General features: G+C 39.5%; 3 protein-coding genes across 3 annotated transcripts; 1 reads left to right on the top strand and 2 right to left on the bottom strand.

The window, feature by feature from the left end:
* The first annotated feature begins 58 nt into the window (after positions 1–58).
* Positions 59–8,998, top strand: nfrkb (nuclear factor related to kappaB binding protein). The gene is made up of 26 exons (XM_068332038.1): positions 59–118; positions 344–486; positions 601–802; positions 901–1,028; positions 1,102–1,273; positions 1,507–1,611; positions 1,702–1,775; positions 1,847–1,928; positions 2,029–2,224; positions 2,316–2,427; positions 2,510–2,636; positions 2,730–2,807; positions 2,903–2,979; positions 3,080–3,126; positions 3,432–3,492; positions 3,590–3,764; positions 3,879–3,985; positions 4,098–4,221; positions 4,395–4,474; positions 4,652–4,845; positions 4,936–5,206; positions 5,301–5,480; positions 5,829–6,560; positions 7,060–7,166; positions 8,016–8,151; positions 8,336–8,998. The coding sequence occupies exons 2-26, from the start codon at positions 361–363 to the stop codon at positions 8,474–8,476; spliced, it is 3,834 nt and encodes a 1,277-aa protein (XP_068188139.1). The 5' UTR covers positions 59–118; positions 344–360; the 3' UTR covers positions 8,477–8,998.
* Positions 8,999–9,142: 144 nt separating this feature from the next.
* tmem45b (transmembrane protein 45B) lies at positions 9,143–12,132 on the bottom strand. Its single transcript, XM_068332039.1, has 6 exons — positions 12,027–12,132; positions 10,954–11,151; positions 10,657–10,869; positions 10,366–10,550; positions 9,947–10,089; positions 9,143–9,373 (listed from the first exon to the last, which is right to left on the bottom strand). Exons 2-6 carry the CDS (start codon positions 11,141–11,143, stop codon positions 9,262–9,264), a joined length of 843 nt encoding a protein of 280 aa, XP_068188140.1. The 5' UTR covers positions 11,144–11,151; positions 12,027–12,132; the 3' UTR covers positions 9,143–9,261.
* Positions 12,133–13,100: 968 nt separating this feature from the next.
* On the bottom strand, positions 13,101–14,491 carry gng8 (guanine nucleotide binding protein (G protein), gamma 8). Its single transcript, XM_068331681.1, has 3 exons — positions 14,413–14,491; positions 13,653–13,743; positions 13,101–13,229 (listed from the first exon to the last, which is right to left on the bottom strand). Exons 2-3 carry the CDS (start codon positions 13,734–13,736, stop codon positions 13,101–13,103), a joined length of 213 nt encoding a protein of 70 aa, XP_068187782.1. The 5' UTR covers positions 13,737–13,743; positions 14,413–14,491.
* Between the last annotated feature and the right edge of the window lie 2,230 nt (positions 14,492–16,721).

Genomic DNA, 16,721 nt, shown 5'->3' with positions numbered 1-16,721 from the left:
CAAAGCGCACAACGAGCATTAACGGCCGCTGGGTGTCAATTTCAGTAGAAGAAGAAAACGGTGCGTCGGTAAAATACGTCCCTCCTCACTTTCAAAACACAAAGCAATTTCAAGTCAGGTAAGACAAATTAGAAGTTTAAAAACAGTAGCAACGTAACACAATCATAATATGTGGATGTTTCAGTATGCTGCACAAGTTTAGTATATTTGGGCTTAACGAAACACAGCTACCCAGACGCCAGAGGTGGCGCTTTAGCTCATCTAGCTGCTAGCTTAGCTTGCTAAGCATCACTCCACAGACTAAAACGGAAGCGACAATGCTTTTGTTTTTCCTTTGTCAAAGAGGTTACACACAGAAGAATGGATGCGCTCACCCACATGCTTACAGACCCTCTTGATCCAAAAGACGAAAACGATGGTCAAATGACCGAGGAATGCATGCTGGGGAACTGCAGAGTGAGCCTTCCAGAGGTCCTACTTGAAGACGTGAGTTGCTGGCATCCAGACCAACCTCTGACATGCATTTTTCAGATATTTAGTGGCGTTTGACATACAGCAGAGTATGCATTAATCGTTGCCATTTAATCTTTTCTGCAACAGCCTGAGATTTTCTTCTCTGTGATGAGTGAAAGCACGTGGAATGAAGTGCTGTCGGATTCGCAGAGGCAGCACCTTCGACAGTTTTTGCCACAGTTTCCTGACAACAATATTGCTGAACAGGACAGCACCATCAGTGACCTATTCAACAACAAACAGTTTAAATTTGGAAATCCTCTTCATCTTGCACAAAAATTGTTTCGAGGTGCTTACTAGTTATTTACCCACCAACTCACAATTATGTCACAAGCGGGGAACTTTTTGAAATGCTTTATAATCACGATTCTCCTTATGTCAACACAGATGGATACTTCAATCCAGAGGTGGTCAAGTACAGACAATTGTGTGCCAAGTCTCAGAGAAAACGACAGTTATACTCTCTTCAGCAGTATTATCACAAACTGTTGAAGCAGATCCTCGTCTCCAGAAAGGTAATTTGTACGCGTGTTGAAGATGGGTCACACGATCTCTTGCAGGTAGTCTTAACATGTCTGATTGTTGTAGGAGCTGCTGGAGTTTGCATTTCAGAATGGTCTGAATTTTCCACCTAAAAGAAAGTTACCATCCAAGACAAATGCTGAAATGCGGGAGCCAAGGGTGAGAAGAAGATTGAGTCGGATATTAAAGGAGGTCAAAATTGAGTGTGGAGACAGCAATGCGTCATCCGATGACGATGGTTAGTCAGCTCTCCACAACTTGACTGAGAGTTCTCACCACATAAAAATAAGTTACTTACATACAGTGTATGTGAACTGTAATTAAAACTTTTTAAGATGTTTAATTAAAATTTGACTTTAAAAAGAAAAAGACGACTTTATGAAGCTTACTATATTAGTTCCTTTGCATGTTTTGTTACAATTATTACTACTATTTTTTAATTACTATTATTATTATTGCAAATGCTTCTAGACATATCATTATGGACTTCGGCACCGCAATCACCTTCTTCTCCAACATCTACTGTGTCACTCAGAGTCCTTCCCAGCCTCTCCACTCAAGACATGAAGACTACCGGTCAGTTGTTTGTAGAATATTAAAATTATGTTCCTGAAATGATTTAAAGAGAGTATTTAAAATATTTAAAGACACTTTTTTTCTTCACAGAAAAAATAGAGCTAGGGGAGCAGGACTTGAGAGCCATGCTACATAACCATCGGGAGAAGAGGAAGCGACAACCAGTAAGAGGAAGATCACGGGTTTGGTTTAGTCTTCATTTGTACAGGATTTCTCTAATGTCTGATTTACTCAGGACCATCCAGACTTGATGATTTCGGATATCCACCTTGGAGACATACTCTCAAGAACAAATATTGGCCGGAAGGGGACCATACGTAAGTAAAGAAATTTTCAATTATCAGTAAACTAAAGTCAAAGTATTTTTTTAAATTTCATGCAACAAAGCCCTTATGTTTATTTCTTTTTTGCCTCCAGCATTATTTGATTTATCTCTCCCCAAGAAAAAGCTGAAGGATGAGCGAAGGAAGAAGAAAATGAGGACTATAAAAGTTGAGTCTGACGATCTGAGTGAAACTCTTGCACCGTCTGACACCTCATCAGCACCACCAGCAAACATCATCAACTCTTTGCCAAATACGCCATCGACTCCACTGACTAACATCAAAGAAGAGTGAGTTTAGTCTCATAGTAATGTCAACAATAATATTTCCTATTTCCTTGTTTGTGTGTTTTTGTAACACAAAGAATCATGCCTATTGCAGAATTGTGGAAGAGTGTCAGAACAGCCCAGTAATTGTTGAGGAAATTGCTGTCAGTTTCTTCAGCTTGTTGGAGAACATTTTAAGGGCAGAAACCCATTCCAGTACTTCAGCAGTAAGCACACAGATTCTATTATAAAATTGTGACTTGACATACATACACATATTTTTATATAAACTATGTTGTGATCTCTCAGTTGGAAGATAAAGTTCAAATATGGCAGTCATCTCCAGCCAGCTCACTCAACGTGTGGTTTTCAGCCGTTCCATGTTGGTCTGACTTGGTTGTTCAAGCCCTGCAGTTTCTTGCAGGAGAAACTAAAGGTGGGTGGAGGTGGTCGACTCACTGATGTCTTTGAGATATCTGTTATTTTACTCCTTATGTTTCTCACGTCGATTTGTCTTATTGCTAACCAGATGGTATGATGGCCCTTCCAAGTGGATTTTCTCCATTTGTGGAATTTTCAGATGAGACTCAGCAGTGGAGGTGGATTGGTAAGAGGGATTAACTAATCTTTACTTTATTGATCCAGTTCCTGATACTCAAACTGTTTGTATTCATGAACTATAAGTTTGATTGCTTATTTCAGGCCCCACTCAGGATACAGAGAAGGATATTAGTGCACTCTGTCAGCTGTGGCTGGACTCCAGAGATTTAGTTGTGAAGGTAGTGTGTTACCTAGTTTGTACTGGGCTTTGGTAAAGTATTCTTCCTTTATGTTGTCTTCATTTTGACATATTTTCAACAAATTCTTTATCCTCCACAGACGGAAAATGAAGACATGTTAGAGATCACTTCGCCCACTCCACGAGTGTAAGATTCTGTGATTCATTAAGTGCTGCAAACATGAAATAAATTTATATGCTTGAGGGGTGACGGAGAATTGGGTTTTATATTATAATTTCAGGTTGATGATAGACTACTATTGTACGCATGCTTTCCACTGCCTCATCTGTTAACCTACTTACATCCTAGTTTAGTTTTTGTTGAATAGCAATTGCATTCTGTAAATAATGAGCATATTTATCAATGTATATAATCATTATACCAGTATGTGATTATTTCTTGTCTCACCTTAAAAATGAAGTACAAACATTATAATGTTTCTAACCAAACAGTTCAACTGATTATGTGGTGCGGCCCAGCACTGGAGACGAGAGACAAGTGTTCCAAATCCAGGTCAGTGCATTTGTGTATTTTTCCTGTTCGTATTCCTCTCAAATCCTGCACATAATTTCTTAAGATGACAAATGTGGGTTTGTTTGTTTTTTGCTAGGAGCAGCAGAGATACAACCAACCTCACAAAGCGTTCACCTTCAGGATGCATGGCTTTGAGTCTGTGGTGGGACCAGTTAAAGGGGTGTTTGATAAGGAGATGTCTCTCAACAAAGCCAGGGAGCACACATTGCTGCGCTCTGACCGACCGCCATACGTGACCATTCTCTCTCTGGGTAAGAATTTCTTTTTTTTTTTTTTTGTTGCTTCTTTTGTTTGAGGGAACTGATGCCTTCAAGTGTCCAAAGGAAAACACACCAATCTGACCTTTACCCTGTTTTCTCCTGTAGTTCGGGACGCAGCAGCCAGGTTACCCAATGGGGAAGGAACAAGAGCAGAGATATGTGAACTGCTGAAAGACTCACAGTTTCTTGCTCCTGATGTTACCAGTGCACAGGTTAATTTATTTTATTTTTCCATCAGTCTTTGTGAGAAGGTTTCCAGAGACAACATCTACCCTTTAAATCTTTTTGTTGTCATTTGTGTAAGAAGCTTTCTCTGTCCCTTAGGTGAACACGGTTGTCAGTGGGGCTCTGGATAGACTTCACTATGAGAAAGATCCTTGTGTGAAGTATGACATCGGACGCAAACTTTGGATTTATCTCCACCGTAGTCGCAGTCAAGAGGAGTTTGGTAAGCAGCAAAGGCTTGAGTTCAAGATGTGTTTGACATGTTATATTAAGTGTTTTTACCTTTTTAATTGTAAATTGTAATTTTCCTCTAACCTCACATGAATATGTTTTTGGTCTTTAAGATAACTGACATGAATAAATGTTGACTCTCATCTTTGTGTCTCTCCCATCCAGAGAGGATCCACCAGGCTCAAGCTGCTGCTGCAAAAGCAAGAAAAGCCTTGCAGCAGAAACCTAAACCTGCATCCAAACCCGTGAGTCCACTCTCTCCTTCCGTTCTGCTCATTTCTTCATTTAGCTTATTTTAAACTGTATGAAAATGTTCCACTTGTGCCAGTTTAGCTTCCCATACATCCCACTTCTCATTCACTGGTACTTGAGGCTATATTTTAGTTGTTGGTCATTACTTTCAAGCCTTTCCTGTTTTTTAGAAGTCTGGAAGTAAAGACGGAGCCACTAAGATCTCTGGTTGTCTGGAAGGACAGGATATCGCCCCTAATCCTATCTCACCAATCCCTTCTTCACACAACATAAACACACCTGGAATGCCTAAATCACCCTTGCCATGCACAGCCACCACACCAACAAAGACTGGAGTGCCTGATACGGTCAAATCGAGTCCAGGGTCAGTGCAACGTTTATTATTTTCGTTGGTACTGAAACAATATAGAACCACAGAACAATGAGGTGTTTTTTTTCCTTCTTTCTCTTCCAGGGTCCTTCTTGTGTCTCCTCCATCGTTGCCTCAGCTCGGGGCCATCTTACCCAGCAGTCAACCAGGTCCACCAGTTTCTCAGCCAGTCACATCTCAGCATGCAGCCCGGATCATGAGTCACCTGGCTGCGGGCTCCCTTCCTCAGGTGCGAGTCGTTTCTTCTCAGTCTGGGCTGGGCTCTCAAGCAGGAAGTCAGCAAGCCACACTGGTCCATCAGACGCCTCACCAGATCAGAATGCCATTGTCAGTGGCAGCCAAGGGCATTTCACCGGTAAGATAAAGAAAAGAGCTGTTTCTTGTCATGTACATGTACACAGCTAACGTGTAAATAATTCTGTCTGTGTTTTTGTCGTCGATCTCAATAGGCAGTGGTTTCTCTGCCTCTGAGGAGTCAGTCTGCCAGTAGCCCAGTGCAGGTGTCCACCTCAGTATCTGTGTCTGCTGTAGCTGTGGCCAGACCTCAGGCTGGATCCCCAGGCAGCCCAGCTAACAATCCTGCTTCCCCTGCTGTCCTGCAAGGAGTTGCCAACACAAGCATTAAACAGGTGAGGTAGTTTGTTCTGGCAGGGAGGCGACGTGTAGAGGCTTTTTTGGGAAGCAGTATTCATTTCACCTGGATGGAAGCTAGTTTTTCCACATGTAAGATGCGTCAAAGCGGCTTTGCCCACAAACTACAAGTTGAAATAAAATTTCCAATATTACAATCCTTGAATGTCCAAAACCAAATGTTGCTTAAAATTATGGTATAAAATGAAGTACATCTTCCGCCCCACCTGTGATGACTGAGTATAAGTGAGGAAAAGAAGTTCAGTTAGCAAATTTTTTCTTTCATTGTTGCAACTAAGAAAGTTAATGGTTTTATTTTGACGTGTTTTTTTTTTTTTTTTTAAAAGATGTCCATCACTGGCCAGTTGGGAATGAAGACTCCAGGAGGGGCAGGAATTCCAATAACGGCAACAAATCTACGCATCCAGGGTAAAGATGTCCTGCGTCTCCCACCGTCCTCCATCACCACTGACGCTAAGGGCCAGACGGTGCTGCGGATCACCCCAGACATGATGGCAACTCTTGCCAAATCTCCAGTTGCGACAGTCAAACTCACCTCTGACTTCCTGAGCACTGCCTCCACGGGAAGCAAGAGCTTATCAGCCACCCTCCATGTGACACCCCCACACCCTTCACCTTCCTCTGTCTCCAGTGTTGCGTCCTGTGCAGGGGAGGCACAGACCACTAAAGCAGGTCCTGTTGCCTCCACTTTACTGAAGGCTGCAGGAGATACTGCCATTCGTCTGATGCCCACATTGGGTGTCACAGTGGCTGACCAGAAGTCAAGGACCTTCTCTACTGTTTCCTCCCCTGACAAGAGCGGCACCACCATTCGGATAATGCCTGGCCTTGGCGTCATCCCTCAAAAACAGGGCCAGACCATCACAATGACGACCACCACAGGCAGTAAACCTCTCACAGCCTCTACGTGCGCCAATGTCGCGACCATGGCTGCCAACGTGATGGCAGCGGCAAAGGGGATCACAGTTGCGTCTGGAGCTTCAAGCTCACCTCTGACACTTGGAACGGCTACAGCAACTGTGAGACAAGTTCCTGCAACAGTGGTTACCACGCAAGCGGTAAGAAAGATTCTCCAGTCTTGTTTGAATGGAACGGTTCACCCGGAAATTAAAATTCAATCATAGCAGAACAGTATTAGAGCATAAGTAACGGCGTAGGTACTTGTTTTTTTTAAAAATAACGACACAGAACAGGACAGAATGTAGATATTCATGAGAACTCGCCTCAACTGTGAGGTTATCTAGTGTACTTAGCTCAGTTAGCTCTATTTCCATTTAGGACTGCGTGTTTAATCTGTAATAAAACCACAATCTCAGGGGGGGATCATGGAAGAAGTGCATTAAACAGTTCAATTTGGGGGAAAACCAGAAGTCTTATTTCAGACATCTTTTTACCAAAGCAAATGACATCTCTTATTTGCACTGCAGGTAGGACAAACGTGTGTGTTTTTAATTTATGGGTGAATTGTTCCAAGTGTGTGTGTTGATCAATTCAGTAATGTTTATTTTAGAGCATGTGCTCATTCACATCTCTGTGTTTACTTTGACGACATGAAAGGGGAAGTTACCTGCACGGATAACTGTGCCGCTGTCTGTCCTCAACCAACCACTGAAGAGCAAGAGTGTGGTGACCACACCCATTGTGAAAGGAGGTCTGAACACAAAGTAAGAATGATCATGCGCACTTTTATTTCCCTGTGGTCAGGTGCTTTCCATATAAAGTTAAATGGAGAATTTGAGTACAAAATAGATTCAGCTCTGCTCAGGCGACACATCGCCTCTATCACAGGTACCACTGGAGTTCTGAGTGCTTTTATTTACCCGTTACTCACCTGTTTTTGCACAGCTGTTGATTTCTTCCCAGACTGTTGGCGGTTCAATCACCAATTTCATGTTGAAGTATCCTTGAGCAAGATACGGAACGTCAGTCTGCAAATTAAATGAATATAAACTTGCCACATTGAAAGTCATATTTCTTAATCATTTTTAATCTTGTACTAAAAGATACACAGTAGTGATATGATTTTCTTGTTTTGGTTTGAACTGTAATGCAAATTTAGTGAGGTAATAAAAGAAAACAAAAAGAATGTATAGAATATGGAAAGAGATTTCAAATGTGTGTGTATCGTTGTATTGGTTTATTGTTTCTACAGAGTGATGGTAACAAGTAATAAGTGACTTTTTTCACCAATAATTCTGGTGTCACAGCAACGGGTATATAGAGGGTTTTATTGTTGGAGATGGAGCCGAACAGATGCCATCAACACTTATATGGTCTTGGATGATATCCAGCGCCTTAGATATTTACCATCAGCAAACAATAGATGTCATCACATTGTCCAGCTCAAAATTTGCACTCTATCTGAACGTCTTGTACTATTCAATCTTAATCTGATGCTCCAGATTTTTTTTCTTTGTTTATATTTTGGGACACTGTTTTGGCAGAAATACAACTTACATATAATTATATATTTATTAGCTGACTTACACATCTGTATTTGTTATTCTAATCAGTATTGGCAGTCTGGGTAGGAACATTATCCTGACCACCATGCCTGCCGGCACAAAGCTGATCGCAGGAAACAAACCCGTCAGCTTCGTCACAGCTCAACAGTTCCAGCAGCTTCAGCAGCAAGGACAGGCCACACAGGTGAGCATTTATCTGAAGCGTTGTCAGCAAAAAGGAATAATAGATTTTATTACATCTGTTCATAGTTGCATCGTTTTATTTTCACACAAACCACAGCCATATTGTTTTGTGGGCAGTCGTTGTAATTACCAACAAACCTCGGAAATAGTCATCCGGTGTTATTTGATGTCTTCAATGTCTCCAGGTTCGAATCCAAACAGTGCAGGCCCAGCAGCTCCAGCAGCACATGGCAACAGGCTCCCAAAAATCTGTTTCAACAGTCGTAGTCACAACAGCACCTTCACCGAAGTGTGGACCCGATGCTCCACCTGCCCCCCAACAGTGATCCTGCCTCCTCAGACAGCAGTGAATAATAGATCCACAGCAAGACAGCCATATGTGTGTAGTGGAGTATCTGTGCTCTCAATCTGTTTTAGAGTTGTTTTACATGCTTCTGTTTTTTTTCACACAAGTTATTGTAACGGCAACATGTGAAAGTCAGTCAGATCTTCGCTTTCGTCTTTGTGGGTCTGTGGTCACATTTACAGTCACTGTCTTTGAGAGCACTCATTAAAGTAAAAGTACCACCAGTATAAGGAAATCATTATCCCTCAGCTACATTTCATCTCCTCTGCTTTATCCTCCCTTTAATTAGAAGGATGTTTGTACATAAAACAGCTCATGAGAGTTGTTGAAAGTTGCAACACCAGCCAAGTTGTGTAGAAATCCTGATTTACCTTCTTTTCAGAGTTTGACTTATTTGAAAGAATTCATCTGCTGAGTTGATACTTCAACTTGTCCCATGAAATTCAATTGAGTGTTTGCACGATGTCTTCTTTGTCACATCTTTAATTGTGTGATGTAATGTTGAAAATATGAGTGAGACTTCATTCTGGTTTATCCAAAAGTTGTGTGTTGATTTGTTTCAGTTTTTTTCTTTACATGATGTTTACTTTGACAGCTGGTCATGAACTAAAAAGTACATTGATATATAATACAGACTATAAGAATCTAGATTTCAACAAATTTGTGTTTTTTTTATTTAAAAAAATTGTTGTACAACAAAATGCACAAAATACAACAGATAAAAGACAAAATGAAGTAACACTTCAAAGATTGGTAACCATGCATTCACTCTTCGTCTGATTCTTCCAGCAAAGCCTTCTGGGAACCGTTTTTGTTGGATGTGTCTCGCATTCCAATCTCTATATCTCTTCTCCTTCCTGAGAACCTCCTCATGATGCTGTTGGAACGTGAATAAAAAAAGCACATGAGTAATATAAGGAAATATTCAGCCTTAGAAACAAAATGTCAATACTTGTTCAGCATTTTTAATGGACCTCAAACATACAGATTCTCCTTTAGGAAGAGTTGACTACAACACAAAAGCTTAATCAATCTATTTGCTCAGTCGTGTTGCTTATGCAAGAGCTCGCCTTAAACATGAATACTGTGGACCTAAACTCCTGGCTGCTGGAGCCCTGAGGAGATTCATTGTAAATGAAACAAGTTTGTCCCATTCTATTCTCTCATCTGTGTAACTATCTTTTCATTACCATGCGAAGGAAAATATGAAAATAAAATGGAATTAATCCCAACAAACATGTCAGTACTATTCAGTAATTTGAATAGATAAAATACCACCAATTTACTGCTCCTTTCAAAGACGCATCATGTACTTAAAGAAGTGGGAAACATTTAATTTCTTTATGTTAAATATAATGTAAAGTGTCCCTGGTCTGGGCCAACCTGTAGCTATAGTGCATTAGTAACTATTAGCTTTACAACATGTACAAGTAAAGAATGGGTTACTTACAACCAAACCATACAGCAGGTCGAGGTCACTAAAAGCATGGCCATAGCTAAGTGCCAACAGAAGCACATCGTGATGAACATGGCATTGCTGTGTAGTGTCTCATCCCATTTTGGTCCACTCAGTGGGTAAAGAACCAAACCAATCTGAAATAAAAAGTGATGGAGGAATAAACTGAAAAAAGATATTTAAAAAATAAAGACAAGAAGACAGGTCTGAGGTTCATCGGGTGAATGGTCGGTTAGAATTTCTTTCAGTCCATATTCATACACAGTTTTCATTTATTTTTAAATAATAAAATAGAACAGTTGAAGGAATTAAATAAAAACAGAAAAAAACGCTCATGGTTTCCTGTAATGCAAGGTGTACAGAGAACCTGTTAGTAGACTTTAATATGGTTGTATGTTTTTTGACTTTTTTACCTGAAAGAACCACGAGCCCTGTAGGATGAACATGCATGCATTGAACAGCTTCACAATAATGTTGTTTCTTATGAACACTTCCAACATGCTGCCTGCAGCGGCACTAAACACAGACACCAGCAGGAGGGAATGGCAGTGAGCATCCAGAAGAGTCCGACCATGCACGTGGAAATAAAACAGAAAGCCTAGATCAAACAGAAGAGTTCAAAAAATATGGCTTGAATAAAAACCAGCAGAGAATATGAATGATGTCAAAGAATCAAATTAAAACCTCTCCTCTTGATGGCTTACCTTCAACAAAAAAAGCCAAGGAAAGGGTAAGTTTATTGACACCAATCGGCACCAGACTGGATACTGTACATGCAACTTGTGCTATTCCATAGATCCCATAGAACATGTACATGGTACTGTGCTGCCAGTTCATCTGCTTCACCCATGAGCTGTTGACTGTGTCATAAAGGTGGGCATGTGGCCCATCTACCACAAACTGTTCAACCATAATACCTGAGGAGGGACAGGATCAGACAATCAGAGACCCTTCAAGAGCAGGCGTTTAAAGAGTTTCTGCAAACGTAGACAAAAACTGACCCGAGAATGAAGCAAAGACTGCAAATCCTCCTTCAAAGTATTCCATTTTTTTAAAGGCCGGTGGCATGAGTGGTTTTCCTTTCTGCTGATGTGTCCTCCAGTAATGGTGGAGGATGGTTTTTATTGTTGTCCAAAAGCCAAACAACAGAAAGAAGACGCCAGGAATAGCGTGTCCTCCGAAGTTGGCCATCGTTAAGACTGAAAAATGAAGAATTATACAGCAGCTAAGCAACCAGCAACATTCATGTGAACCAAGTTGAATTATTATTAAAATATTTTGCACAAGGCTTGTCCATCTAGCATATTCATTTGAATTCCAGTGGACTCTAGTTTATGATAAAGTTGTCACTCAGAATTTTGTTGTATGGCATCTGGAAACATAACAATTACAAATGTCATTTAATAATGAGATATCCTCCATAACAGAATTTCACGCATCAGATAACTCTACTTGCACAACGGTTTTTGCAAAGAAAAGGGTTGAATAGATCCTCACATGAAAATACCAAATGAAAATGCCACTGAGTTAGACTTTAATCTAGTCTAATACTAGTGCATCTCTCTTCATAGTGCGCTCACTAGTCCCAACATACAAAAAGATCTATCATGCGATGGGAATGAGGAAACAATTTTTCACCCGCTGCTATATCCTGTATTTTATCTGATAAGGTCTGTGAGGCAAGGCTAGAGTCCAGGTGAGCTTCTCATTTGTCTTACAAATTTGAACACAATCTAAACGTGGCTATTTTGTAAATGAACATGCATGGTAACCTGTCTATATGAAACTAACTGCTTTAACATGAGTGTTTTCAGCCACCAACACACTGTTAATCCAGTGGTGCCATTTGTTACTACTGTCATTGTCTGCAGTTGTGTGACTCAGTCATTCTGAAGATTTCTCTGCCAGTCCAACAAGTTTTTCTTGAATTACCCATCTGTCATCATCTTCCTTATCTCTTCTTTCCACAATTAAACTGTCTCGCACATTTTCACTTGGAGTTTCCATAAATACCACCAAAAGCTTTTATTATGACACCAGTGCCACACATAAATAGTAATAGATTTCTACCTACCTTTATTCTCTGCAGCGGCTAAATAAAGCCTGGGGAGGTGCTGGGAAATCTTTGAAGTGTGGCAGCTGTCAGTGAGAGCACACTTGTTTCTGAGAAACTGGGTAGACCTGTTATTTGTTCTGTGGCTCTGAAATGACATCATCATGTAACCACACCCCTCATTTGCATTGGTGTCTGTGACAAAGAGACAACCTCCTGGGAAACAGGTGCAGCAGCAGGTGGAAAAACAACACCTGTAGGCTGTCGAAGCCATTCCTATGGAAAACACCATTCATAGTCTAAGAACCATTTTATATTAGAATTACTTAAGTTAAAGTGTTTGCTAGAGTGAAGAAATTCTGTGTTGCATTTGTATTGGGGAAATTATATGAATCGATAAATCAATGTTTAGAAGTCCATTTTAATGCAGTTTGATTGGCTGTTGCGCTCAGTATGAAATAATAGAAACCATGTGAAACATCAGAAGCTTGTGGATCTTGGAGCAACACAGGCTCCAAGATCCAAGATTTCTTGTATGCTGTATGATTCCAAACTCTTCAATAAACGGAAAAGAAGAACAATTTTGGATTGAAGACTTTTAATTTCTGACTTTCTGTGTTGAGTGCAAAATAACTTTAGGTCCTAGGATAATGAGGTAGCTGCATCTAAAAAAAAAAGAAAAAAAAGTAAAAACATGGTGTAGATTAAACATTTAAATATGCTGTATTTACATATCAATCAATAATGTCAATAAACCTAATTTATCTTACCTTTTCATTTTTTGAACAAAAGACATGTAGTGCCAGCTTGTGAGTGCTGCAGATGAGTTAATATGTAAGCTCAGACATGTGAACAGGAAGAGAGACCCTTAAATAAACTTTGCACTCATTTTCAAGAACCCTTTATTGCTTTTATTTTCACTATGATCATTTTGTTACATTTAGTAACCGGAGAAATACATAAATTGCAAAAAACAATTTAGCAAAACAACAAAATGCTTTCTTATCATGTTTGCGATTGAATTCCCTAATTAAAAAGTGTCAGTGTGACATTTCTCTTGTACACTTGTCTCATTTTGTGTGTGCTTTATGTGTGTTATAAAATCAGACAGAATAATTTCTTCTCTCGAAATGGGTTCTCGGAAGAAGCTACCGGTGTCACTAGAGGGTCTTCTTTGGCATGGTTTTCACAGTAGGCCATCAGTTCAGCTGCTGCTTTGGATACCTGTGCAAGAAGATTGAGTTACTCTGTGTGCGTGTGTGTGTGTGTGTGTGTGTGTGTGTGTGTGTGTGTGTGTGTGTGTGTGTGTGTGTGTGTGTGTGTGTGTGTGTGTGTGTGTGTGTGTGTGTTTATTCTCTTATTCATACCCAAATAACTTGTCCTGCGTCACTCTAAAACTAACATTAGCCAAGGAAAGGACAAAACGTTTTTCATCGGTGGGTATTGTTAAAAATGTATTGCTTTACAGCAACTTTAAATACATTTGAATGTTCATCTATTTTCTGACACTAAAGTTAAATGGACATTTTTCATTCTTTTATTTTTGCTTATTTATATTACACCAAAGCATGTTTCTATTTTTAACAAAGGCGATTTCAAACACATCCATTACTATGAGCTGCATAATTCCATTAAGTGCTGACTCACCATCATCCTCTCTATGTTGACCTCCAGTTTCAGTTGTTCTACAGTCTTTCTTGCATCTGCAATCTTTGCCATATTGTTGGACATCCTACACCTTTTAAGCAAAAAAAGTGTGTTAACGAACAAAAAAAATAAAAATGCATGACTGAAGGGGGATATTTAAAACACTAACAGGGCAACATTTCTACAGTTCACACAGTAAACATTGTGTGTGAAGATGTATTGAAGTTATCTGAGTCATGGTTGGAGTCTGTTTCAATTTGCTCATTAATTCTGCTCCCTGGGTCTCAGCTGCAAGTGGCACAGGGAGGGTCTCAAAGGGGAGAGGCAGGGGAGGGGAGGCAGAGCATCATCCTCAGGGGACAGTGGCTGCTGGCTGACAATGTAAATACACCTAACATTAAAAATCATCCTATTCCTCCCCAAGATGCAAAGTGTATTTGTGCAATATATATATAAAATTGCACTTGTTTTAATATTAATCTCACTATTGTTGTTTCTAGACAGCTGTTATTGTGTTGCTCAGCTGCAACCAGCAGCAACAGATTAGTCTAGTTTAAACTAGACAGCAGCACATGAAAAGCATCACTGGTCAACAATAGGTGACTATTTACTGCAAGTGTGAAATTAATACAAATAATTCAGCTTACTTGTACAATCCACATTCAGAACATAAGTATGCAGACATAAATTGACATGTTTCCATGAATCTGTACATTAAAAAAAATCTCTAGATGTATCTGATAATCATCACAAAGCTCACCTCAAGACCAGCAGCGATCTTTTAGTTCCTTGAGTGAAAGTCTGCCCGTCTTCCAGAGGGTCCTCCACAACAACATACAGTCACAAACGAAGTGAGATTAATGGCAAAGATGAGGAGGAAGGCTTCAATAGGTTCCCTCCTTCAAGTAATAAGCTGTGGTTCTGCCCCCAGATGGGCTCCGTGCAGCAGCTAAAGGCAACATGTGGTGTGACCTTCATCTCCTGAGTCTCCATCATTCACCTTCCTCAGATTTCACAGGCGAGCAGAGATGAAAACACTGAAAATTGTTTCTTTAAAGTCATAATGAGAATTAGATGTGATTTAACATAGAGACATATATCTTTCAACACCTGACGGGGATGCCAAGGGATATTACACTATAATGAGCAAGCTCTCAAGAGAATGGAGACATTTGTTTCCCATGGATTTAATTTAATTTTCTTCTTTGCGATTAATTTTTAGGAAAATATTAAGTCATTAGAATTTGAATTTATATTTTGCAACTACATTCACTTTGTTCACATTGAGCCTGTTTCATGAGCAGCAATAATTAATCATTTGTGTTTATAATAATTGTATCATGTGGCACAATTAAATCATATCAATGACAGTAAAACACCAACAGGCATCAACTTAAATGATGACTGTTGAATAGAATGAAAATATTTGTAGAGAATTAAACACAAAACTCAAGCAGCTTGTTTATTACAGGTTCTTATACTTTCTATTACGTCATTCTGTTTATGCATAATTTTAGATGTAGGTTAGATATAAACAGGTTAATTTCTTTGCTACAATTACAAGAACAAACAATAGAAGTTTGATAAATAAAAAGTGACTGAATTTCTAACACGGTCTGAGTCTTCTCAGACAACATCATTATTTGACTAAAGTCACAGCTACTGTATCCTCCATGCTGCTGCCAGTCTTTCTTGTTGAGCTGACAGTTATTCCTCATCACAATGGGGGGCAAAGTGGCAGTGGAACGAACTGAAATGTCAAGGGCCTCATTAACATTTGTTTCCCTGTCTCTCTCTGTGGAGGATGTGGGACCACATGAAAAATAGAGCTGCTATTTCACCTAACCAACCTCTGTCAATAAGGGCCATAAATATAATTTACACTGGGATGTGTTGCATAATTCAGACCAGGAATGTGTAGCTCTGCTAAGGCTTTACTATTATTGCCAGTGTCACAAGTATGTAGTTAAACCAAAATGAGAACAACAGTGAGAAGAGTACACCTCTGCATAGGTTGAGCAATCCTGCATGGCTTTTTAACCCAACATGCAATTCAATTAAGTTTTTGCATACGGTAATTAAAGATGTTATATAAAAATGCATTCCCACAAAACCTCTCTCTGCACCTTTTGCTGAATCCACCTAAAATTTAATGGGGTACCCACCTGATGCATTTTTTGTGTGTGGAAAAACTAATTGAGTACAGTAGTTCTTGTGTAATTGACTACCAATGCATATTACAATATAGATGTCCATGGTGGAACTAATTACTTATGACTATTTATGCATCAATAAAATCGCAGGAATTACTCCAAAAACAATCATATTAAGATAATTCCATAGTTTTTTTTAAAGAAAAAGCTAAAAAAAAAAAATCATGGGGTAGGTAGTTAAGAGACAGCAACAGAATGGGCTGTTGTACTTTGCGGCAAAGCTATTTAGTGAATAAGAGACCACGTGGGGAAAGTCAGGGAACAAACAGCAAACAGCAGAATGAAGAAGCTGTTGATGTTGTGACTGACAAATATGTCATCTCAGAGGTGGAAGGGCGAAGTCCATATTCACTGTCTTCCTTCTTAAAAGAATGTACCTAGATACACAAACAGATTTAGCTCATATAAAAGCAGGGTCACTGTTGTGTCACATGCATAAGTGCAAGAAGCCTATAGTCTCCATGACTGTTCCAGCCTCTCAGATCACACAAACTGTGAATACATAGAGCTGCATGACATGGTTTCTGTTCTTAAGTCTATTTAAAGCAATTTTTGCTGCAGCTTTCATTCAAAGAAAGCCCTATTAATTAAGAGCAATGTAGTTAAATAAAGAATTTGATAGGGAAAATTAACTTAACACTCAGTAAAATAACTTTGTAATATAAAATTAAAAATACAAGAGAACGTGCATAATCATGGCAACGCAAAGTGCAGCAACCACAAGTTTGCCATAAATTATACTACAATTGAAATACCCTGAAAACATTTCAATGTCAGGTGCTTGTAATGAAAATAACTGGATATATTTTAAACAGACCTGACAAGGTCATAAAGTTTCCCCCCCTCCAGCATGATC

This window comes from Antennarius striatus, chromosome 13 (genome assembly GCF_040054535.1).
Source record: "Antennarius striatus isolate MH-2024 chromosome 13, ASM4005453v1, whole genome shotgun sequence".
Taxonomy (NCBI): Eukaryota; Metazoa; Chordata; class Actinopteri; order Lophiiformes; family Antennariidae; genus Antennarius; species Antennarius striatus.
This window is presented reverse-complemented; position numbering and strand designations above follow the sequence as displayed.